We start from the raw sequence: 24,886 nt of genomic DNA, 5'->3' as shown, positions 1-24,886 counted from the left end.
AAAAGTTTACTGTTCTCTGAGCAAGTGAATATGTTGAGTAAAGGAAATAATATGAGAGAATAAATAAATAAATAATAAAATGAGAACAAAAATAGGCAGAAGAATACCATTAATGCACTGTTTTGTTTCTAAATGAATACCAGAAATGTTAGAAGCGAAGCATTTGAATTCATGGCACAGCAAGATTCAGTTTGAAGATTACTGGTGACAGACAGACATAGATAACAGCAATTATCCTAAAATGAACAGAAGTTCAAGGTTATAATATATTTCCAAGAACAGTGAAGAAAAGTGAGGTGGGAAAGTGTTGAAGTGTATTATATATATATTCCCAAATATAATGAGGATATATTTCAACAATATATTCCCATTTCAACAATGGGGATGTACTGTCTGATTTTTCCCCTCTCACCTACTATTCTTTTTATAATTTTATCTGGATTAATCCAATAAAATCCTCTCACTAACTTAAATATCTCTATTATATCACCTCTTTTCCTCCTATCCACCAAATGCTGCAATCCATATTTTTTCAACCTCTCTCCATAGCCAGCAGTAAAAAGTCCTGATATTGTATTAGTCACTAGTCTCTGGACCCTCTCCAATGTCTCCACATCATACTGAAAACCAGATGACCAGATTTCAGCACAATAGACTAACTGTGGTCGACCAGTGCTTTATACAGTAGCAAAACCACTCCTCATCCCTATGATAAGAGTACTTCTTATCATAACAGCACCACAACGTGCAGGCTTTGCAACTCTAGCAATATGCCCTCTAAACTTCAGTCTACTGACAACCGTCACTCCCAAATCTCTAATCTCATCCACTATCTGCAGTATGGCCATCAATATAGTACACAGCCTTATATTTCTGCACCCCAAAATGCAACACCTTGCACTTGTTGATATTATAACTACAACCACACTCCTTTGTTCAAGTAAAAAGTCTATTCAAATCTTCCTTAAAGGAATTAACATCAGCAGTGCTACTTATAATTTTTCCCAACTTTGCATCATCACCAAACTGAAAATCCCCACTCAGTTTACATGATATATCATGTACAAACAAGATTAAACAGCAGAGACCCAAGAACAGAACTCTGGGGCACGCTACTGATTGTCTTCCTTTTTTGAGACACTGGTCCATCATACACAACCTAGTATCGTTCACAGAGCCAATCTCCAATCCAGCTAACCAATATACTATCTATTCCCATCCACTGTAGCTTGTATACCAATTTATCATGTGGTAATCTATCAAATGCTTTTGCAATGTCCAAGAATATCATTATATGTGATTCTACCTTATCCCTATCATAAAATGCAAGTAAAGCTAAAACAGGACCTACCTTTTACAAATCCATGCTGACCATCATAAAGAATGCTATGATCATCAACCCAATCCTACATTCTATTCCTTACCTATCTCTCCAACACCTTGACCACAACCACAGTTATACAGACTGCTCTATAATTGGAAACTTCTGTCCTAGAACCATGCTTGTGGAGTAGTACTATTTTGCCTTCTTTCCACTCTTTAGGAACCCTACCAACTACAAGACTTGCATTAAATAACCAGGTCAAAGGCATAGCTAATTCTGATGCACATTTCTTAAGAATACGTGATGATATGTCATCCATTCCCACAGCCTTATTAATATCTAACCCAAACAACACCTGATACACCTCTGATTCTTTCATTTCCAATTTTCCTAATACTCGCCTCCCTTCTATATATTGCAGCACATCATCTACATCCAGTATGATATATAATAGGCCTAATAGTATAAATAGTATAATAGGCCTAAGTTCGATTCTCGTCGCGACGGGAGGAATCTTTATCTGGTCGATTTCAATCGAAGGTGAGTTAGCCGATCTCATATGGAGGTAGCAGGGTTTTTTCTCCCGGAAACTCGGGTTTTTCATCCCGCATACATACAAATCGGCCCTTCAGAACACACGCAATTTACAGACAAAAATTACTAGTTGTGGTGGTGTTGGAAGTGGGCGGTAGATGGCGTTGATCGAGATGATTCGTAGTAGAGGTTAGGTGTAGTGACAGTTGTAGATGTCCTCCCACGATGAGTCTTCGGACTCCTTGGAGGTATCAGGAATAATAATAATAATAATAATAATAATATGCTGATAAAGTGCTTACTCAATAATTCCACTATATCCTTTGCCACTATTATTTTGCTGCCATGACTATCCACCAGTGTCAATCTGCCATAATTAATCTTTCTCTTGCTTGTCATATAGAATTAAAAATTCCCTTCAGTTAACCTTGGCCTGACCAGCCAATCTCCTTTCATACTGCACCTTTTCTTTCTTTACCATGTTCATCACCTTTCTAGCCTGCACTATATACTCTTCATGGATCCGATTACCAGCAATTGTATTGTATCTTCTCCATAGTATTTTTCTTTCCAGCACAGCTTGCTTGATTTCACTATTCATCCATTTCACTCCTATTTACTCGCTTAACCTTTGGTATGCAGTTATACATTGCTTTTGTCAGATACTGTCTTGTGAGTTTCCATGCTTTGTCAACATCTTTTCCACTCAGCTCATCTACTCAACATACCGATGCTAACTGACTACAGTGCTTCCTATAATCACCTGCTTTATACTTCCGCATATATCCATTTTTGCCAGTAATCTTTTCTTGTTTCATCACTTCCCAAACAAGCACCTCATGATCACCCTCACTAACCAGCAGCAGTGTCAGTACCTCATTAGCAACTACATCTTTTGAAGTTATCATCAAATCCAAAACATTAAAGCCTCTAGTTGCTTAAGATATAAGGCCGGCCTGGTTAGCATATCCGCACTCCAGCCAAAGGGCTGCGGTTTCGAATCCAACCATGGGCATGGATGTTTGTGATTGTCTGTGAAAATACTAGTGGTGGTGGTGGACGGTAGATGGCAGTGTAGTTGGTAAAGACGGAGTTGTGGAGTGGGTGCCCTCCCTTGATGAGTCTTTGGGCTCCCTGGAGGTGTTATATAATAATACTATTTCTCTCAGAAATTCAACAAACTCACTTTGCTTGTTCCCATACACTATCTCCTCCATTCATTCTATATTCCTGTAATTAAAGTCTACCATCAGGATCACCTTCTTTTTACATGTCCAGCTAATTTGCCTAAACATTTCACAATCGGTATTCTCTTCATTCTATGGCCTATAATAGCATTCTATCAGATATACTAGCCTGTTTATTTCAACTTCACACCACACAGATTCAAAATCTGTGCATGCACTATCAACGTAGATACTTTGTTGACACAATTCCTCTGCAATCATTAACAGCACTCCCCCTCTTATTTTCACATTTCTGTCATTACATAGAAGGCTATATAATTCTGGAAAATTATATAGCCTTCTATTTCTATTCCCGACATCACATCCTCCTCAGACAACCAAGTTTCACTGATTCCAATTATCTTTGGGCATACATACTAATTCAATCAATGCAACAAACTCAGCTCTCGTTTCGAATATTCCTTACATTTGTGTACAAACATAATAATTCCTAGGTCCTTGAGGCCATTCTACCAGCACCAACATTCTCTATTCTAGCTGCTATATCACACCTCTCCTGCTTCCATTATCCTGACTCTGATTTCCATTCCTACCTGTCTCATCCTCAACTTTATGCATTCCATCACCTTGTGCTGCTGCAACCACATCTTCAACCTGTTGTACAATCCATTTAGTCATGCTATCCTGTTTCACAAGTAGACTACAATCATTTATTACATTAACTTCTTGACACTGTGCCTTCTCAGAAAACAACCTTTCTAAATGCCCAACACCAAACCCATTCAAATGCAATTCATCAACTTTAAGCCATTTTCACTTTCCTTCAAATTCACATCACAGATTTACAAATTGAACCCCCTTTGCCTCACACAACTCAGCCATCTTGCTATTCATTATCTCTGATCTTTCTCAATTCAACAGTGAATTGAGAAAGAGCAGAGACATATCTGGGCAACACTCTACAGCTTTTCCAACAACACTATTCTTTCTTCTGCAACAACTTCCTCAAGTCTCTAGCAACATTCTTTTTTTTCCCCAATAAAGTCATTTGTGCCCACAACTACCACTAATTTTGATGTCTGGTCTTTCCTTTTCTGCAACACATCAGTTATGCTTCATTGTTCCACTAGGAAAGCATGTTTTGTGCACTTTATTAGTCATCACACCACTAATGATTGAGTCCCCAATGATATACGACTATCCTTTGACTCTTTCTTCGTAACTTCTTCCTTCTCATTCGCCAATCTCTTCTTTAGATGTTTAATATCCTCTTTCAGATGTTTCATTTCGCTTTTCATTTTCACTAACTCTTGCCTAAGCTCTTCTACTATGGTCCTAGCACTTGCTCCCATTTCTAATCGCTCTAATCTATCAAGATGCTTTTCGCAGACATTAATGCTTTCCTTCTCCTTGTTTACAAGAAGAAGGAAAGCATTCATTTCCTTATTTGTGGACAAATAGTTCATAAATCTTTCACATTTTTCAGTGCATACATATGCAATTTTTGCAACACATCCACCGAGAAAAATCCAAGGCAGACTAGATCTTTGTGCTGAAGCCTTACGTGCATTTCTTTATGGACTCCATTTTCAGAAGCAGCACAAACAAAGAAGTAACAAAACACAATATAAACAACAAAAATTCCAACACTACTACTAAAGGACATTTGTATCCAAACTGAAAAAAATGTAACACAATTTGTGATAAAAAGACACTATATACTAATTAAAAAACACTTTTTTTTTTTTTTTTTTTTTTTTTTTTTTTTTTAATCAGAGCTGAAATTTACCACTACACTCTGCTGAACATTCCGTTAACATATGTGCTAATATTCATTTGTCCTTATTGTCAAATTCTTATCTGGGTTATGCAACAACTCTTCAACCTCATTCTCATGCACATTTATCTCTTCATCCAATGTATTAGTAGCACTGTGCACCATGTTATATACATCTGATTGATATATCTTAGCAAAGTGAGCACTTATTAATTGAACAATCTCATCAGCTTCTGAGACAAGGGTTCCAATATTATTCAATAAAGTTATTCTTTCGCATTTATTCTTGCTTTCTTTTACTTGCAACATAATAAAATTCTTTTTAATTGGCTTTAGCCTGCAGAGCTGATTTCTTTTCATACTCTGATTTAATTTTTACACAATACAAATAAACTTTTCTGGCCTGAGCTTCGTATATTTCATAACTCCTCTCACTCTTATTCTCACAATATCCCTTCCACATCATATTCTTCTTATGGATCTCTTTCGTAATAAGGTTTTACTTCCATTTCACTTCCCATCCCAGTTGTTCTTTAAACTAGCAATATATTCATATCCTACCTCACATTTAAGCACCTTTTTCAAGTTTCCCATGCATTGCTAATATCCTTTCCAGTCAGTAAGTAATACCATGGGACCAAAGATAGTGTTCTCCAGAGTTTGGCATAAGTTCAAAGCACATGCAGTACAAATTCAAAGTCATATAATTTGAAATTTTACTGCTGTTTAGTACAGGAATGGAAGCAGAGTTTTGCAGTGAATAAATCTTGGTTCTCAGTCAAGTACAGCAAACTATCTACAATTCATGGTTTGATACATGTTCTGTAGTATCAACTACACAATTGCATCCTGTGCAACTTTTACTCATGGTTTCAACATTCATCATAGTAATAACTTTACAACAAACCTGTCCTAATTGGAATATCCATATAGTTAGCTACTTCCCAGGACAGTATGGCATGATCACTGTCGCCAATTGGTGGCAAAACAGTCACATTGTTAACTGAGACACATTCTGATGCAATGATCAAATGTAACACTCTTTGATTGCGAGTTCCTTCTTTCACATGCTGCTTGAGAAAGTTATTTCAAAACAATTCACTAAATTATCCTTAATTCTTATCATGAGATTTCTCTTCTACCCAATCAATGTTTGAATAATTTAAGTTGCCCATAATGATTACTCATTTAGTATCCATCAGAAATTGGTGAAGCATTTCATCATTTCCAGCAACTGAACTGCCAGTCTTTAGCAACACTCCATTATATATTTCATCCTGTTAGTTTCCACTTCACATCAAATAGCCTCAAACTAACTGCTACATGTGTAACTGGACTCAAGTTATCTGATATCATCAGTAGTACTTCTCCTCCTCTCCTATCTCTTCTGACATTTCTAAAATGCTATGCCCTTTACACTCGATTCCACTTACAACACATGACTCTAATAACTGGGTTTCACTAATGCCAAACAATCTTTGGACACAATGTTTTCAAAAAAGCAATGAACTCAATCCCTTTGTTCCTGATGCTCCCAGATATTTGTATACAGGCATAACATTAGGTCTCACCCCAATAAATAATTTTTACAGGCTACTGCTGACAAATCACCACATGGCTTTCTTTTTTACCTAGATCTACAGCCCACTTAGTTCTGTTGGTCAGCTTTCCCTTTCTTTTTCCAGATACACTCAAAAGATCTGAACCCAAACTTCACATTTCCATCATCCCGCCACCAAATACATAACCATGCTCCATGCCATTCATATCATTATCATATTTGTATACCATAGTTGAACTTACAAACATTCTCACCATTCCTCCCATAATGAACTAGTTTTCCTGACTTCAGCATTAGGTCTCACCCCAATAAGTAATTTTTCCAGGATGCTGACGACAAATCCATTCAAGTGCAGACAGTTCCTCTTCTACATCCTTTTGTGTCATCAAAAGCATTATTCACACATCCAAACACAAGTATAACAAGGCTTTTTAAGCAACAAAAATTAAAGCATATTTAATGGCTTAAGATAAACACTGCCAGTTCACTTTAAGCATAAGTAAAATATCATGAGCTTCAAAAATTAATAATAATGATAATTACTATTATTATTATTACTACGGGCAACTCCAGGGAGTCATTAGACTCATCGAGGGTGGCCCCAAATCATATTCATCACAACTATTTGACATTCATACAGTATCTATCATACCTCGCCTTAAACTCATTCACTGTCATAGCATCCACCACAGACTCAGGGAGCGCATTCCACTCATTCACTACTCTAAAAGTAAAGAACCCAGCTCTAACACCTTTACTAACCACACTTTTGCCCAGTTTCCATGGATGTTCCCTAGTCCTCCCACAACCAGCCCTGTTATCAAAAATATCATCTGAATTAATTTTATAGAAACCCTTCAGTAATTTGAATGTCTCAATCATATCTCCCCTCCTCTGCCTATCAACCAATTTTTGCAACCCACAAATCCTCAACCTGTTCTCATACGGTTCATTCCACAGACCTGCTATCATCTTGGTCACTCGCCTCTGGATCCTCTCCACCTCCTCCCCATCAAGAAGAAACCTAGGTGACCAAATCTGAGCACAGTAGTCTAGATGGAGTCTTATCAAGGCTCGATACAGAGGAACAATAACCTGCTTGTCAACGTATTCTTCAGCAACCAAGTGATTTGATGAGCTGTTTTGGTTACTTTTGCAATGTGTCCCCTAAATTTCAATTCCTTATCTACCAACACTCCTAAATCTCGTGCCTAATCAATTTCCTGGAGCACGGTTCCACCAATGCAGTAAACTGCCGCCAATCTTTTCACCCCAAAATGCATAACCTTACATTTTGCCACATTAAACTGACATCCATTCTCCTTAGCCCAGACCTCCAATCTATCCAAATCATCCTGCAAAATTTTGACGTCATCTGCATTCACTATTGCCCTACCCAACTTCGCATCATCCGCAAACAAATGAACTGTTCCTCTCAGATCATTTCCTATATCATTTATGAACAAATTAAACAGCAGTGGTCCAAGAACAGATCCTTGTGGCACACCACTAGTCACAGGCCGTCTTGTGGACTCTACTCCCGAGTAAACCACTCTCTGATATCTCTCCATCAACCACCCTCCTATCCATCTCACCAACCCTATGTCCATTCCCATATGCTGCAATTTACTGATTAGAATTCCATGTGGAATCCTGTCAAAGGCCTTGGCAAGGTCTAGTAGAATCACCGTAAACCCATTACCCTTATCCAGTTCAGCCGTCACTGTGTTATAATATATGAGCAAGTTACTGAGGCATGACCTACCCTTCACAAAACCATGCTGTCCCCGATACAGTATCCCATTTTCTTCTATCCAATCTTGTATTTTCCTCTTGACTATTTTCTCTAAGACCTTGACAATGATTCCTGATATGCTAATCGGTCGGTAATTCACAACAGCAGTCCTGGAACCACCTTTATGCAGTGGACTATTTTCCCCTCTTTCCACCCGCTCGGGACTAACCCAGACCCGAGACTCAAATTAAACAAAATGGTCAAGGGTACTGACAATTCTTTAGCTGCTTCTCGTACAACACGAGCTGGTATACCATCCAATCCCACAGATGTATTGACATTGAGGTTATGCAACAGACTACTCACCTCCACTTCATTAACCACAATTCCCGTATAATCTACTGGTTTATTCGTTTCTGCAATGTCACCACCTGGATGATATGCTTTTGCAAAGTGCTCACTCAGTAACTCAACTATCTCAACTGATTCAGTTACCTCCCTACCATCGGCATTCTTTAAAATCAATCTGCCATGTACATTTTTCCTTTTACTTGCTACATATCTAAAAAACTGTTTAGGATTCTCTTTATCCTGCATGGCCAATGTTCTTTCGTAATCCTTTTTTGCTTTTCTTACCACACTTGTCACCCTTCTGGCCTGCGCTTTATATCGTTCATGTGACTGTCAGTCACCCTTCTCCTTAAATTCCCTCCATAGTTGTTTCTTTTTTTGCAACTCAAGCTTAATGGTGTTATTCATCCATTTAACCCCTACTTGATTTATTATTCGGACTCTAGGTATACAGTCAGCCATTGCTTCATGCAAGCGCTTCTTAACTACCTCCCATGCACTATCAACTTCTAGTCCTTGCAGTTGTACATCCCATGGCACTGAACCAATCAAACTCCTAAGCTTGTCATACTTTCCAGCCCGATAATTCCACATGTACCCTGTCTTAATTGAAAATTCCACACCTCTATCCACCTCCCAAGTCAAGACCCTATGATCACTCTCACCGATTGGTGGCAATGTGGTCATATTTGTTACAGCCAAATCCTCAGATGTAATTACTAGGTCAAGCACTCTCTGACCCCTAGTATTTTCCATTACATGCTGTCGCAGATAGTTATCCCTTAATAACCGCATAAAATCCAATTCCTTCCTCCCGTGTGTCCTCTCCTCACTCCAATCAATGCGACCATAGTTGAAATCTCCCATAATAATCACCCTCCTTCCACCCATTTCTTCTATTTGCTTGTGCATACTGTCACCACCATCTTTTCCATCACCTGGTCTATAGCAGCACCCAATTGTATATTTAGTTCTGCTAGCCACAATCTCACACCAAATGGCCTCAAATGTGCTCTTTTCTCTATTCTGCAATTCAACTTCTATTCTCCTTGGCTGGAGTTCATCAGCTATCATCAACAATACTCCTCCCCCATTTTATTCTCTCTGTCATTCCTGAACACACTATACCCATCACATTCAATCCCACTAGTTATATCATCTACAGTCAGCCATGTTTCACTAATACCTATAACCTGTGGTCTGGAAGTGCCAACCATGGCCAAAAACTCTTCCTTCTTGTTCCTAATACTCCTAGTATTAGTATACATGAATTTAAGACCCCCATTAGCCCCAACCCTACCTTGATGCCTTATATTAACTATCCCACTCAGATTTGTTGTCCTTATTTGCTCTGGCATATTATATTCATTCTTACATTCAACTGCCTCCATAAGGACTGTATCTCTACCCCCCCCCCCCTAACAAATCTAGTTTCCCTGAATTTGAACATCCACTACATTTAGCAACACTTTCTGAAGTCTTCTTACACCGTAACCATTCAAATGCATTTTAAATAATAAATTAATTAAAATAATAAATAAAAAGTTACTAATTTCTAATGAAAATCCAGTACTTCTGAATCAAGACAGCTGAATTTTGCTCCCTTCAAATATCTTTAGAAGCACAACATGGTAGTAACAGCAGTAGTTGCAAACAGTGTAGTTGATAAACAATTATATCTCCATTATCTTCTCATATCTTCAATTAGAACAGTTTAAAAAAGGCTTAAAATAAGATAAATTATATTATTTCTCTTATTTCAGAATAAGATATGTTTCAACAAATGTCAGTGAATTATATTTCTTACCATTGTGGATTTTGCACTACTTTTCAATCTCTTTTCCATTTGAATTACTCGATGTGCAGTTTCCCGTTCAAGACTTGCCAATGTTGATATTAAAATTTCATTTTGCTCAGAAAGCTGCTGGGCATATGTTTCTAGCAGCTTTACTTTTTCCTAGAGAAAAATGGAGAAAAATGACATTTTAATCTCACTTTTTTTTTTTTTAAGTGAAAGACATGAAATTTGCCATGCTAACAGATTACTTATTACACTGGACAACACGCAATTTGACTCTGAAATAAAAATAGCGATTGTTTACTAATTTCGATGTGCTGAACATGAAAATGACAAAATCTGTCGATTGGCTCTTGTTTAGGATAGACTCAGTCCACATTGTGTACGTAAGTAACATTTGGCAATGCTGTATTTCAATCTCAGTCTCCTGATTGCAACATATTGCATTATATGTTGCAATATGCATTATATGCTGCAATAGTGGTTAGCATATCCGCTCTCCAGCCAAAAGGGTGCGGGTTTGAATCCCGCCATGGGCATGGATGTTTGTGATTGTCTGTGAAAATAATAGTGGTGATGGTGGACAGTAGATGGCGTTAGTGTAGATGAGGCAGTTTGTGGATGAGGTTAAGTGGTGAAGACGGAGAGTTGTAGAGTAGGTGCCCTCCCTCTATGAGTCTTAGGACTCCTTGGAGGTGTGTCTAATAATAATAATAATGCATCAGCAAATCATAAACGACACCCCCAGGAGTTATTGCATCATTGGCAGATGCAATGTAGTTGAGTTATGACATTGCTGTAGTAAGATGATGCAATCATTAGTATAAAGTGAAGTCTTGTAGGGTGAGAAAGTGTTTGTGCAACTTTCTAGGCTACACTCCCATTTACTCCTGCATCATACACAAGTGATCCCTGCAGCGTAAATCCAGCAGTAGCGATGCCTCATACTTGTGTTAATAGTGCAAATAATCTTTGTTACATTTGCAGGAAAGTGACATTTGCAAGCCAGAAAAGGGCCATCGCACCATTAGCGAAAAAGGCACATCAGCTTTATTTCAGATGTAAGATCGAGGAAAGGACAAGGTCTGGGCCCCAACATATGCTGTAGTACACATGTAAGAAATCTTCTGAAGTGGTTGAAAGGCAGTAAAGTGTCGATGCCACTTGCTGTTCCTATGGGTTGGAGAGAACCAAGCAATCATGCAAATGACTGCTATTTCTGTTAGTAGCACCTGTTTCGGGAAGCATCACGAGGAAAACGAAGTAGACAATAGTGTACCCCTAATATACCATCTGCTCTGCGACCAGTTCTGCACAGTGAAAGACTTCCCATTCCCAAACCTCTGAAAGAATTTTCCATCGATTCAGAGGATAATCAGGGCAAAGGTGAACTGATGTTGTGTTCTCCTAAGCCTTCGGTGTCTAATGATGATCCATATGTTAGCCACAGTGCATCATCTGTGCCACACATTCTCACACATGAAGAACTGAACGATCTTGTTTGTGATCTGAAGCTGTTCAAGGCCAAAGTTAAGTTACTGGGATCAAGACTTCTACAATGGAATCTTCTCAAGGAAAATGTTCGAGTGACTTCATTTCACACTTGTCATGAGCAGTTTGCACCCTACTTCCAAAAGGAAGATGATCTTGTGTGTTCTGCTATGATGTAGATTGTCTGATGAATGCCCTTCGAATCAAACATGACCCACGTGAATGGCAACTATCCATAGACTTGTCGAAATTAAGTCTCAAGGTGGCATAATAGAAATCAGCTTCCATCCGTTCCAGTCAGACATGCTGTCCACATGAAAGAAACCTACAACAACTTTAAACAGCTGTTGGACTGTCTTCAATACAGCAAGTATGGCCAGAATATCTCTGTGGTGACTTGAAGGTAGTGTCTGTGTTGGTGGGTCTGCAGCTGGGATATTGGAAGTACTGCTGTTTTTCTACGTGAATGGGACAGCCAAGCAAGGACTTTGCACTATGTGAAGAGAGACTGACCTGCGAAAAAATCTCTGAAGGTCAGAGAGAAGAATGTGTCCAAACAAAATTCTTCTACCACCCCTACACATCAAACTCGGTCTGGTAAAAAACTTTGCAAAAGCCATGGACCAGACTGGATCAGCTTTCAAGTACCTGGCTGACATTCCCTTGACTCAGAAAAAGCAAAAATTAAAGAGGGAGTTTTTGTGGGTCCTCAGATTGGAGCTCTTTATTTATTGATGAGATGTTCAACAACCTACTATAGCGTGATGAGAAAAAGCTTGGGACACATTTTGTCTGGTGTCAACTAACTTCCTTGGAAATGCCAGGGCAGAAAACTACAAGGAACTGGATGAGGACTTGTTGTCTCTATATCACAAACTTGGCTGCAATATGCCCTTAAAAATAAACTTGCTTTATTCCCCAACAACTGCGGCATGGTTAGTGAACGTTTCCATCAGGAAATTGCAATGATGAAGAAACAATAGCAGGAAAAGTGGTCCACTTCCATGTTGGCTGATTACTGTTGGATGCCCGCTAGAGATGATCCTGATCAGCTATACAAGTGACAGGCAAAGCGGCATCAGACATAGAAGCAGACATTTACCAGTATACATGATAAATATATATTACGCTATTATATAAGAAACTATTGCATATCTCTAACAAACTATAGTCAATTTTGCATTTTCATTGTCATATTCATGTTCAGCACCTTGAAATCTATAAGAAATGACTAAATTAATCTGGAGGCATGACTTTTGTAAAATTTTGTTGTCTAGTGTTACCAATACCTGCTTCCAGAAACAACCATAACATACCTATTATTGAACATCAAAACTGATAGAATAAAGGCACTGATTAATTACATCCTGGCACTCTAACAGTGGAAGACAAGTATCAAACATCTTTGATGTGCATACTTGTCCTGGAAGGGACTGTGGCATGGCACAGACCACCAGCCAGTAAGAGCCAAATTAAGACAGACCCCCCAAAACCTTTTAGGTTGGTCCTATCGTACAAGACTGGATGTCAGAGTAATCCACAGTTGGTTCATAGAAGAAACATGAAAATGCTTGGATGCTATTTTGAAGACTAGTGAGGAGAACACAATTCAAGTGCTCTGAGAAGGAGTCAAAGTTATAATTCCATACAGATCAAAAAGCATCTAGGCATAATTAGAAAACCAAGTGACCCATCGATCTCAGATTCAATGTGCATTCTTCTGATCAAAAGGAGATGGCTGGAGAAACAAAAAGACATAAGAACTAAAGAATATAAGAGATTACATAGAGAAACCAGTAACACATCAGGACAAGGAAAAATATTATGCTATGAAATGATATATGAATTCTCTGTGAAGAGATAGAGTTCCATATAAGGAGGCACAACTACAAAAGGATGCTTGGATTGGTTCATGACATTAAGCTCAAGTTTTAGTCCAAACTGAATGTTATCAAGTACAGGAGTAGAGCTGTAATAATAGAAAAAGTAGTGTGTGGAACTATATAGCAGACAGGATAAGGAAAATCCTGAACTCCCATCCCCCAACAAGAGAATTTCGATTTGCTATATGGAACCGCCTCCATTTATGCATAAGGTTGAAATAGTTAAGTACCTTAGTAACAATAGTGCACTAGGTGGAATCTAGTCGGAGTTAATTAAGGCCACAAAGACAAAAGTATAGGAGTGTTTCACAGATTGGGAGACAGGATTATTGCCTAGACTGGAAGAAGTCATTCACATTGCTGCACAAGAGGGAAGATATGAAGGACTACAGATCACTGTGTAATTTTTTATACAAGCAAGATTCTATTAAAGATCATCTAAATAGGATTGAGACTCAAGAAATGATGAACAGTACCCTTGCCTTTCCTTTAGACAGATCACTGACAAGTATAGAGATAATAGATTTCCTTTGGCAGTGGGATTCACTGACAACTTCAAAGATACTGACAGTGTTCAGCATGTGAAATTATGGGCAATAATGAAAATAATGGGCTTCCCTCATCAGGTTGATGGCTAACTTGTACAGTGAGCAAGAAGCCACACTATAAGAACAGGTGTTGAATTAACTGACTGGCTTCAGGTTAGCAAAAGGGTTGGGCAAGGATTCCGACTTTCTCCTCACCTATTTAGTATCTATGCTGCTGAGTACATCAACATGTAGAACTGGATGAGTTTAAGACAGGAATTAAGATTGCTGTCAATAATTTAGCATGCTGAAGATTCAGATTCCTCTGTAATAATAGGAAAGAATAAGGATGAATCCTTGGCAGAGTTAACGATATCAGCAGAATAGAAGACTTAAACTTACCCTTAGCAAGAGAGAGAGAGATTATGGTTCTTCAAGGAACCATATACAAGGAAGATCCTGAGAAATAGTCAAAGAAGTAAGCAAATTTGAGTACCTGGGATCCATTGTTAATGTGAAGCATTGTTGTTCAGATAGTCATCAGAAGATGATTAAGAATGACTAGAACAACAGCCAGACTTGGCTAAAATCTGGAAGGACAGATTTATCACTACAGGAGCAAAGCTGAGGATATTCTGGATGCAGATATTTTTTTCAATATTGGCTTATGGATGTGAAACTTGAAACCTAAAGTAGCTTCATAGGAAAAGGAGAGCTGTTTTAGAAATATGGTGTTATAGGAGCTAAGGATCTCATATACTGGAAGGTAAACAACTGGATGGGTGCTAGAAAGGATTGGTAGAACTTTAAGTTTTCTTAAGGGTAATGACAGAAGAAAGCTGAAATACTTTGGACATATAGAAAGAATGGAATGAGGACTACTCAGAACAGATGGTAAAGTTTCTGGAAAAAGAGAAAGTGGTAGATCCTCAGTGCGGTGGATGGATGGTGTGTCAAGTGACTGTCTTTGAGAGTTGAAGCCTCAAGAAAAGCCTACAAGAGGACCACCTGGATAGAATTTATGTGACACTACACAGAGGAGCCGAGTGGGCATATCATATCTGATGATGTCCAATGAAACTATGGATAAATCTATTTTACCTCAACTAGATATCTTACTACATACACTGAGTGGCCATCTTATTAAGACAGACTTACAAACAGTATCCCTTATTAAAAAATAAGAGCATATCATTTCTTATCCCTCAATGGGACATACTCCACAAGCTGCTGAAAGTACTCTTCACAAGGAGGCTAACCGATGGAAAGTTGACTACATTTCACAATTCCTCAAACTATGGCAGATCCCTACTGCAAACAGTATATGCTATGTCCTTCTATAATTTTTTTGGATGTTAGTATCATCTGCCCAAAGATCTAATAAGAAACCTAAGAATTATTTAAAATCTACTTGGCAATTTATATTTGCAGTTTCTTTTATATCTACATTCATTTACTTCAGAATTTTATAGACATCATTATTTTGCATACATCATTTCTTGCTATTATTATTACACCCTCCATGGAGTCGACAGACTCATTGTGGGAGGTTCATTCAACTGACAACATATTTATCATGTAGAATCATAAAGTCCTTAACACTCCTTGCATTAGTAACATTCTGATAATGCATTCCATTCACTAACAATTCTCCATGTAAAAAATCTCCTCTTCACCACACTTTTACATAACTTCCAGAAATGACCTCTGGTTTGTCCCCTCTTGCTTTCTACTCTTTTCATAGTCCTCCCTAGATTAATCTGATAAAATCCTCTCACTAACTTAAACATCTCTATTATATTACCTCTCTTCCTCCTATCCACCAAACTCTGCAATCCAGATCTCTTCAACCACTCTCCATAGCTAGTATTCTAAACTCATGATATTGTCTTAGTCACTTGTCTCTGGACCCTCTCCAATGAAAACCAGTTGACCAGATCTGAACACGATAGTCTAAGTGTGGTCTGACCAGTGCCTTATACAATGGCACAACCACTTCCTTATCCTTGCATGTTAGAGTACTTCTTATCATAGCAGCACTACGATGTGCAACCTTTGTAACATACCCTCTAAACTTCAGTCTACTGTCAACCATCACTCCCAAATCTCTAATCACATCCACGTCCTGCAGTACAGCACCATCAATATAGTACATAGCCTTATATTTCTACACTCCAAAATACAAAACCTTGCACTTATTGATATTAAAACTACAGCCCCACTCTTTTTTCCCCCAGCTTTCTGTGTGTTTTGACAAACAAGATAATGATGACATTTCAATTATGATCAGATCCTCTGATGCTAGGACCAAATCCAAAACTCTTAAAACCTGTGTTCCTGCTAAAATATGTTGCTGAAGACAAAAATCCCTAAGAATTCCAGAAATTCTGTTCCCTTCTATTATATGCTGTTTCTTCTTTCTGATTTATATGCTACAGTTAAAATCTCCCATGATGATTACTTGTTTAGCATTTTCCAAGCTAAATTGCCTATACATCTAGTGCTTTTTCTCTGTGTTTCCTGGACTAGAGCAATATCCCACTAAATATCCTGTCATGCTTGCCTCCACCTCAAGCTCTCAAAAACCATTGGTTCCGTTTCCCTCCAAATTCTCTTTTTCTCATCACTTATACACTCCGCCACTGTCCCATTTATCCTTCCTATCTATCAAAATATGATATACCCCTCAACATCTATTCCTGTTAGATCATCTTCTATCAACCACATTTCACTGATTTAACCAATGGATCTGGAATTTCTATTAAAAGCAACCATTTGATATCATAACCAAATGTAGAACTTACCATAAAGTTCAAGTTTGATTATCATATCACAAGATATTGAGACACTGACAGATGATGAACATTCTACTTTCATAGCAAAAAAAAAAGCCAACATCATGAAATTAAAGTATTTATTAAGTTATTATTTATTACACTGGCCAACAAAAAAAAATTTTTTTTTCTGCTGATTATGATCTGACACTTGTTTTTTACTAATTTGGGTGCACCGATTTCAAATATCAAACCCATTTTTCTCTATCACGTCAGGTTTTTCCTCTATGGCATTTTCTTTTTGCTAATTTGTAAATTTTTGATAGTTTTAAGGAGGCAGTACTATTTAGAGGATCAAAAAAATCGATTTTTTAATATTATTTTCTGAAAGTATGTACTTTTAAAAATCTGTTCCTAACTTTTTATCAAGAAATTCGAAAAATTCCCGAAGATATAGCCTATTATTCAAAGCAGTGTGCAGGTCAGAATTGGAGCGCTCACCGCTCTCGCTTGTTAGTAAACAAATAAATGCATAAGAACCTGCAACGGCACGTACTGGCGCTTTGAATGCGAGAGAGGCTGATAACCGACCTAATATATTTAGGTGATGAAAAGTAGGCGATGACAACTGCCTAAAACAAACGAATGCTATATGCGTCATAGCAGACAAAGAACGATCGAAATCAGTCAATCGTTAATCGATCGTGAAAGTATGATGAGTGCTTATAACTTTCAATAAAGTCTGTTTTTTTGTCTTGTTAATTGCATGTTAGTCGGCAGTGAACAAAATACATCATGTCTACTACTTGAAATTGTGTCAATAGTGTAGATTCCTTCTGATACATTTGTGGCAGCTTTACTGTTCCCAGTCAAAGGACAAATATCATTGATTTCGTTAAGAAAATGTACTTTGAATACTTGGACATAAAAATTGCAGATCAGGACAAGTCATGGGCTCCAAATAAAGTGTGTAAGTCATGTGTAGAAAATTTACGACAGTGGAGCAAGGGAAAATGCCAAAAATTAGCTTTTGGCATTCCAATGTTTTGGCGTGAACCGAAAAATCACGTAGATGATTGCTATTTTTGTTTAGCTCAGACTTCTGGTTATAATAAGAAGAATAAGAAAAAAATTGTGAATCCAAATCTTGCCTCAGCAATTCGGCCAGTTGTTCATTCCAATGAAATAGCCATGCCAATTTATAAAGGACTTCCTTTACTTGAGAACGAGCATGATCGGGATATGCAGATGTTCTTGAGGAGCAAGACCCGGATGTTGATTTAGACAAAGAAAATTTAATTTCTAGTTCTGGACCGCAACGTTTTACTCAAGCGGAATTGAATGACTTAGTAAGAGATTTGGGCCGATCAAAGGAATCATCGGAATTGTTAGCTTCAAGATTAAATGAAAAAAACGTACTGGAGCAAGATACAAAGATAACTTTTTATCGTAGCAGAGAAAGTAATCTTGTACAATATTTTAAACATGAGTGTGGGTTTGTTTACTGTAACAATGTGTCAGGTTTACTAACTGAAATGAGTGTTGTACAATATCATCCAAATGAGTGGCGTTTATTTATCGACAGTTCAAGCGGACGTCTCAAGTGTGTCTTACTACACAATGGGAATGTATATGGCTCCATTCCTATTGGCTATTCAGTCCACTTAAAGGAAACATATGAGGACATTAAAAAGGTTCTGAAGTTATTAAAATATACAGACCATAACTGGATCATCTGTGTGGATCTTAAAATGGTGAACTTTTTACTTGGCTTTCAAAGAGGATATACAAAGTTTCTGTGTTTTCTATGCTTCTGGGTTAGTCGAGCTAGAAACCAACACTGGAGTCAGAAACATTGGCCACTTAGAATATCCTTAAATGTTGGAGAACAGAATGTTATAAATCGACCTTTAATCGACAGAGAAAAAAATCATTTTTCCACCTCTACACATCAAACTAGGTCTTATGAAGCAGTATGTTAAAGCTTTAGATTTACAAGGTGATGGTTTCCAATACATATGTCAAAAATTTCCATGACTTAGTTATGAAAAAATTCAAGCCGATGTATTTGATGGACCGCAAATTAGAACTTTAATGAGAGACCCAAATTTCATCAACTCTATGAACAAAATTGAGAAAGAGGCCTGGACTTCATTTACAATGGTTGCGAATAATTTTCTTGGAAACAAAAAAGCGTGCAATTACAAAGATCTAGTGGAAACAATGCTTGAAAATTTCCAGTGCCTAGGTTGCAACATGAGCATAAAGCTTCATTTCCTATACAGTCATCTTGATAGATTTCCCAAGAATTTAGGTGCTGTAAGCGATGAACAAGGCGAAAGATTTCATCAAGACTTAAAAACTATGGAAGATCGGTACAAAGGAAGATGGGATTCTCACATGATGGCCAACTACTGTTGGAGTATTCAAAGGGATTGCCAAAACAGAACACAGCAGAAATTGCTACAAACAAAAATTTATTCCCTGAAACTCATGTGTAAGTAAAATTGTTATTTTTTTATAAATATTCTTGTAATTTTTAATGTATATTGTTAAGTAGTTATGTATCTAATTATCGGCCTCTCTCGCATTCAAAGCGCCAGCACGTGCCGTTGCAGGTTCTTACACATTTATTCGTTTACTAACAAGCGAGAGTGGTAAGCGCTCCGATTCTGATCTGCGCACCGCTTTGAATAATAGGCTATATCTTCAGGAATTTTTCGAATTTCTTGATAAAAAGTTAGGAACAGATTTTTAAAAGTACATACTTTCAGAAAATAATATTAAAAAATCGATTTTTTTGATCCTCTAAATAGTACTGCCTCCTTAAAACTATAAAACTTACAAATTAGCAGAAAGAAAATGCCATAGAGGAAAAACCTGATGTGATAGAGTAAAATGGGTTTGATATTTGAAATCAGTGCACCCAAATTAGTAAAAAACAAGTCTCATATAAAAATCAGCAAAAATTGTGTTGGACTGTGTTATTATTGTCCAGAAGGCTTAACAGCAAAAAAATTTCCCACTGGATAATTATGTTGTTCCTTTTATCATTGAATACACTTAGTCAAGCTTATGTTTTGGCATACCTGTAATAAAGAATCCTGACAAGTCATTTTTAAAATTATACAAGTATGTCCTAATAGTACAGAGAATCTTCACCTGGTTTGATCTTAGTTATAAAATTCTTGTTGGCAGTGTAATTATCTCTGGAAATGATTGAGTGTTCAGTCAAAACAATTGCTAATCAGCAAAACCCAGCTTTACTATATATCCAAGTATTTTGAGCGACTAATATATATATATCAGATTTATTACTACTACTACTGTCCTTTAGGGCAGCAGTAATAATAAATTAGAATTAGAAGCTGATAAATTTACTCAGAATTCAAAATCATTTACTATTATTATTATTATTATTATTTAACACCTCCAGGAAGTCCAAGGACTCATTGAGGGAGGTCACCTGCTCTACAATGCTCTGTCTTCACCACTCCACCAACCACAACTACCTGCAACATCTACACCAAATCAATCTACCACCACTAGTATTTTCACAGACAATCACAAACATCCATGCCCACAGTGAAATTCAAACCCCCAGTCCGTTGGCTGGAGAGCAGATACGCTAACCACTCAGCCAACTAGGTCAGCAAAATTATTATTATTATTCGACACCTCCAGGGAGTCCAAAGCTTCATCGAGAGAGGGCACCTGCTCTGTCTCCACAACTCAATCCACCAACTGACTGCAAGTATACCAACACCATCTACCACCAACCACCACCACCACTTTCACAGACAATCACAAATATCCATGCTCACAGCGGGATTCGAACCCACAGCCTTTTGGCTGGAGAGCGGATATGATAACCACTCGGCCAACCAGGCTGACATACTATGATCTTCAACTGCAATAATAAGATCATTCTGATCCTTCAAGAAGATTCTAATCCACCTATCATCTTCTTTTCTCTTACATTCCTAGTTTTCCAGAACTTACAATTAGAATGCTACTCAATATCTCATCTTGCTAACCTAAACTTCATGATATCATGCTTTCAAACTAAATGCTGCCTCCACCTGATTGCCACTGTTTTGCAAATAACATGTTATTTTTTGGTTTTCATGATGTTTATAATTTGGGGTGTTCAGTGTTATTTTGTCAGTGAAAAGTATTAAGTTTCATCAGATATGAATGTGCTATGTAATCATATTTCCTGCTTATAAAAACTGATGATCTCAATCTCACAGTTCCAATTAAATCTGAATAGCTTGAGTCAATCCCAATTGCATTCCTACAAGAGTAAGAATCAGTTCACCTGCTATCATCAGCAGTACTCTACCTCCTGTCCTGTCTACTCTATCCTTCCTGAAAATGCTAAATCCATCACACTGTATTCCTCTAAATTCATTGTCTACTGTTAGACAAGTCTCACTAATACCTATAACTTTTGGTGAAAATTTATAGGTATTAGTAAAAACTGTGCGATCCCCTTAGCCACCCCCAACCACTTTTACATCTTGAACTGACTACCTCATTTGATATTATTGTCCAAGACTAGATTCTGCATTTTTTGTTCATTCACTTCATGGGTGCCTTCACACAAACACCCACATCTGCATCTTCCCACGTTTTTTTAGTTTTTTGTTAATTTTGGTTCTGCATTCTCAGTGAACAAAGTTCTAACTCTAGACACCTAACTCCAAATCCTAAATGCAGTCTATCAAACTCATGCCATAGGTCCACAAACTCTACATCATTCCTTCTGTACAACCTGAATATTGATTCAATAGCTATAATCATCCTCCTCCTCCTCAGTTCGCCTCTATCATAGCATGGCAACAGACTCACAAACTGCACCCTCTCACACTTCTTTCAACAACTCTTTCACGATTCACCTCTCAGGTCATTCGTTCAAGCCTACACAATCAATTCTTTAACCTTCCCTTTATGCATTCTGACAGCATTACTAATATAATTAATTTTCGTACAAGAGAAACAAAATTAATAGCGCTTTCATGAAGAACTGCCCTTATCATCAAAATCACAATAAATAATTATTTGCTTATATTCATTCTCTTGATTATTCTTATAATTTTCTTTTTGGCTTTGGACCTCTTGCTTTTTCTGTTCTGATTTCAACTGATCTCTTATATTTCTGCAGCCTTTCAGTCTTGCGCTTTGTCCTATGAAGGACAACATGCAAGCACATTTGGGTCTGCTACGTTTCTACCACCACACTTTCAGTTGTTGTTATTGTCGAGTACATTGAAGAGCTTCTAGATATGACCGTGGATCTGCAGAACTGCCTTGGCAATATGTTGAACTTTGAAGTAGAGCTTTTCTCTAGGGTTATTGTCAATTTTCTGTAAAGCAGTAGCAATTACTGGACAAGAATAAATATATACAGGTGTTGGTTCAACTCCTGGACAGTTCTTGCATGTTTCATAGCTCCTACTACTGTCTTGCTGAATTTTCATGCCTTTAAAATGTTCCATCCTTAGTCTGGTGATGACTGTGGTTATTTCTCCATTTTCATTAATTTCACTAATTTCATTCTTCTTCTTGATAGTCTGTTTTACCAATCTTATTTTGGCGACAGCGTTAGCATCAGTTAGTGATAGTGGGTGAAATTTTTGAGGTAAGTATTATTATTATTCAGGCTTTCATGGAGTCAAAAGACTCATCGTGGGAGGTCCTTCCTAAGAACATAAAGTCTGTCAAGGCTCATTGAGGGGAGGTCCCGCCCCCCCCTTAAGAAACACAAAGTCTATCATACCACTCCTTAAACTCATTGACCATTCTCGCTCTCACCACTCCATCAGGCAATGCATTCCATAGTTCAACCAGCCTCCAGGTAGAGTTAGAAAAACCCCTGGGCCTCCTTGGTTGAGTGCATCATCAGATGATCCATCAGTGTAGGCAATGACATGGTTTGGATTATTTAAGTGATGTACAGTGTCAGGTCGTTTTCTTTTATTTTTTTGCTGTGAATCCTTTTTTGAACAAGTTTGTAGGAGATTTAAGTTTATCATGTGTTTTTGGGTAAAATAGTAGAAAAGAATGGCTCTTTGCTTATTTCAATGAACAGGTGCTCTAAGTCAATCTCAGATCTGTTTTCTAATTTCATGATCATATTGTAAAGTAGATGATCTCTTTAGTCTAGATTTTCTTGTCCAGGCATCAAAAGTCCTGAGTGAGATGTGATCCTGTTGTTGGCTCCTAATTCTTCTTCCTCTGCTCGTTTTCTCACTTCCATTGCAGGGTCCGCGTGTTACGTAGATACAACTTTGTTAGTACAACAGCCAGCCTGTCGCTGAGGGGGAAATGTATTTTTTGACTGTAGCAGCGTGTGTTCACGGGGCCAGTTTGCCTGTTTACGGGATGAAAAATCCAGATAAACTGGGGGGAAAACCCTGCTGTCCATGCCCAAGACCGGCTAATTTGGCTATGGCTGAGAGAGATCCTTAAGCTCCTCACGTCGTCGACGGGAATCAAACCTAGGACACATCTTCCCCAGGCATATGGTTGTGAAGCGCATAGCCATAGGCTAACCACGCGGACTGTTGGCTCCTAATTCTGTTAGTGAATTTAACTGTGGAGAGTTTTCTTCTGTCTTCTAGTATGTGAAATCCATACTTTGTTGAGCTTTTAAATTATTTCTGGATGAGACTGCACCTATCATAATTATTGCTGCTTTTTATTGTACTCTTCAAGTTTTTCATTTGAGCTAGTAGAAGCTGGAGCCCAGATTGATAAGGCATATTTCATAGTAGGTCATACGAGTGCCATATATGTAGTTTTGAGTGTCTTTCAGTTTGCACCCCACTTTGTTTCACAAAGCCTTTTGATGATAAATATATTATTATTATTATTATTGTTGTTGTTGTTCCGGGAAACTCCAAGGAGTCGACAGACTCATCGAGGGAGGCCCTAACATCATGTCTGGAACAACTATTCAACATTCACACAGTATCTATCATATCTTGCCTTGAACTCATTCACGGTCGTAGCACACACAACAGACTCTGGAAGCTTATTCCACTCATTCACCACTCTCCAAGTAAAAAACCTAGCTCTAACACCCTTGTCAACCACGCTCTTGCCCAGCTTCCATGCATGGCCCCTAGTCCTCCCACCACCAGTCATATTTTCAAAAATATCTTCTGGAACAATCTTATAAAAACCCTTCAGTAATTTGAATGTCTCAATCATATCACCCCTCCTTCGCCTATCATCCAATTTCTGCAACCCACAAATCTTCAACCTATTCTCATAAGGTTCATTCCATAGACCTACTATTTCTTGGTCACTCATCTCTGGATCCTCTCCACTTCCTCCCCATCACGAAGAAACCCTGGTGCCCATAACTGGGCACAGAAGTCCAGATGGGGTCTTATCAAGGCTCGATACAGAGGAACAACAACTTGCTTCTCTCTGCATGTTAAAGTATTTTTCATAAGCCAAGTGATTTGGTGAGCTGTTTTAGTTACTTTTGCAATGTGCCCCCTAAACTTCAACTCGCTATCCACCAGCACTCCCAAATCCCTGGCATCATCAATCTCCTGGAGTACGGTTCCACCAATGCGATATACTGCTGCTATTCTTTTCACCCCAAAGTGCATAACCTTACACTTTGCCACATTAAACTGACATCCATTTTTCCTAGCCCAGTCCTCCAAACTATCCAAATCATCCTGTAAAATTCTGACATCCTGTGCACTCACAATTGCTCTACCCAACTTTGCATCATCAGCAAACAAGTGAACACTTCCTCTCAAATCCTTTCCAATATCATTGATGAACAAATTGAAAAGCAGTGGTCCAAGAACAGAGCCCTGCGGCACTCCACTAGTCACAAGACGTCTTTTTGACTCCACTCCTGAATAAACCACTCTCTGGTATCTCTCCTTCAACCACCCTCCTATCCATCTTACCAAC

At 38.0% G+C, this 24,886-nt stretch overlaps 1 protein-coding gene across 1 annotated transcript in view; it reads right to left on the bottom strand.

Moving 5' to 3' along the window:
* LOC150096868 (uncharacterized) overlaps positions 1-24,886 on the bottom strand; it is a 340,159-nt gene that overhangs the window by 274,638 nt on the left and 40,635 nt on the right. Inside the window, exon 2 of the mRNA XM_090408300.1 lies at positions 10,277-10,426. Coding sequence (XP_090264426.1) covers positions 10,277-10,426 — 150 coding nt within the window. The remainder of the gene's footprint in view (positions 1-10,276; positions 10,427-24,886) is intronic.

The sequence above is a fragment of the Typopeltis vanoorti genome, chromosome 18 (genome assembly GCF_054136105.1).
Source record: "Typopeltis vanoorti isolate ZY-2024b chromosome 18, IOZ_Tvanoo_1.0, whole genome shotgun sequence".
NCBI lineage: Eukaryota > Metazoa > Arthropoda > Arachnida > Uropygi > Thelyphonidae > Typopeltis > Typopeltis vanoorti.
This window is presented reverse-complemented; position numbering and strand designations above follow the sequence as displayed.